This window comes from Mustela nigripes, unplaced genomic scaffold, assembly GCF_022355385.1.
Source record: "Mustela nigripes isolate SB6536 unplaced genomic scaffold, MUSNIG.SB6536 HiC_scaffold_148, whole genome shotgun sequence".
NCBI classification, from domain to species: Eukaryota; Metazoa; Chordata; class Mammalia; order Carnivora; family Mustelidae; genus Mustela; species Mustela nigripes.
In genome coordinates this window covers 10463243-10464906 of record NW_026739562.1, presented here as the reverse complement: position 1 = coordinate 10464906, position 1664 = coordinate 10463243, and the positions used below count along the sequence as shown (strand labels likewise).

Sequence of the window (1664 nt, the reverse complement as noted above, 5' to 3'; positions counted from 1 at the left end):
ATTATATACTTAACCATCTTGCAGTTACAAAAATAAGATATATACTTCAAGTATTAACTATGAGTTGTCTTTGTATGGGAGGAATGACCAAATGTTTATGCCCCAATTCTTAAAATCTTTATCTGAAATATATAATGAGCAATATTAATTCTGAAAAAGAACAATTGGATAAAAGAGAAGCATGTGAAAATTTCCCAGTAATGAAAATAAAGGTACAGTATTTATTATAGCAAAACTCATCACATAGAACACAAACCTATAGTTTCAATAGAAACATTTTATGCCCAAAGGCTACAGACCTACTTTCCTAACAATTTATGAAAATCTTAGAAATCTTTTTTGATCATTACAATATTTACACCTTAAATGCTTTCATAATACACAAGTTCATTAAACCTGAGGAGAAATTCATTACAAATAAATAATTAAATAATTCTTTCCTAGATGGAATAACTCTTCATTGAAAAAAGGTGAAAATTTCTCGTCAGCATCATTTTCTTCTTCTGGTCCACAGCTTTTTCATGGCATTTTTCATTTCTCCATTTCTCAGAGTATAGATCAGAGGGTTTAACATAGGGGTGATAACTGTGTAAAATACAGTCAAGGATTTATCAATGGGTAAAGTAGAAGGAGGTCTCACATACATAAAAATGCAAGGGACAAAGAAGAGGACCACCACTGTAATGTGTGAGCCACAAGTGGATAAGGCTTTGCGCCTCCCTTCCTGACTATGGGTCTTCAGGGAGTGCAGAATGACCCCATACGAAATGAGTAAGACTGTAAAGATGACCACACAGATTGCTCCATCATTGGCAACTACAGTGAGACCAATAACATAGGTGTCAGTGCACGCAAGTTTTAATAACGGATACATGTCACAGATAAAGTGGTCGATGACATTGGGACCACAGAAGGGAAGGTTGTAAACAAAGAGAAGCTGAACAACAGCATGCAGAAAACCTCCAACCCAGGCCAACAGCAGCAATAGAACACACACCCGTTGATTCATGATTGTCAAATAATGCAAAGGTTTGCAGATGGCCACGTAGCGGTCATAGGCCATGACCACCAGGAGCAAAATCTCAGCACCACCAAATAAGTGCCCTATAAAGAGCTGGGACATGCAACCTTGGAATGAAATGGTTTTCTTCTCATACAGTAAGTCTATAATCATATTTGGAGTAACTGTAGTAGAATAAACAGCATCCATAAATGATAAATAACCAAGGAAGAAGTACATAGGGGCATCCAGGGATGGGCTGACCACCACAGTCACCACAATGAGTAGGTTGCCCACCATTGTCACAATGTAGATGATCAAGAACACGACAAATAGTATTTTCTGACCTTGAAGGCTCTGGGTGAGCCCCAAGAGGACAAACTCAGTCACATTGTTCCTGTGTTCCATATGTTCTTTTGCATCTCCTTATTTCACAGTTCAAGAAAAAATTAGCTATAAATGTGATAATTACTGTTGACTTCCTGAAATCTAACACAATCTGTTTATTCATTTACCTAATAGGCATTGCAGTTTCTTATACTCCAGTACTTTCAGAAATTATAAGAATACAAGGTGGATGAAAACATTCTCCCTAACCTCACCAGTCTTGCTGATTCAAGCAGAGATAAGTCACTAAAAACATTGTGGAGAAAGGACACAGTAT

General features: G+C 37.0%; 1 protein-coding gene across 1 annotated transcript; it reads right to left on the bottom strand.

Annotated features, from left to right (window-relative positions):
* Positions 1-490: 490 nt before the first annotated feature.
* Positions 491-1408, bottom strand: LOC132008369 (olfactory receptor 4A15-like). The gene has a single exon (XM_059386886.1). It carries the CDS (start codon positions 1406-1408, stop codon positions 491-493), a length of 918 nt encoding a protein of 305 aa, XP_059242869.1.
* Between the last annotated feature and the right edge of the window lie 256 nt (positions 1409-1664).

Bases quoted from the DNA above. Each gene is read 5' to 3' on its own strand.
- LOC132008369 (XM_059386886.1), bottom strand. From the start codon at position 1,408: ATGGAACACAGGAACAATGTGACTGAGTTTGTCCTCTTGGGGCTCACC.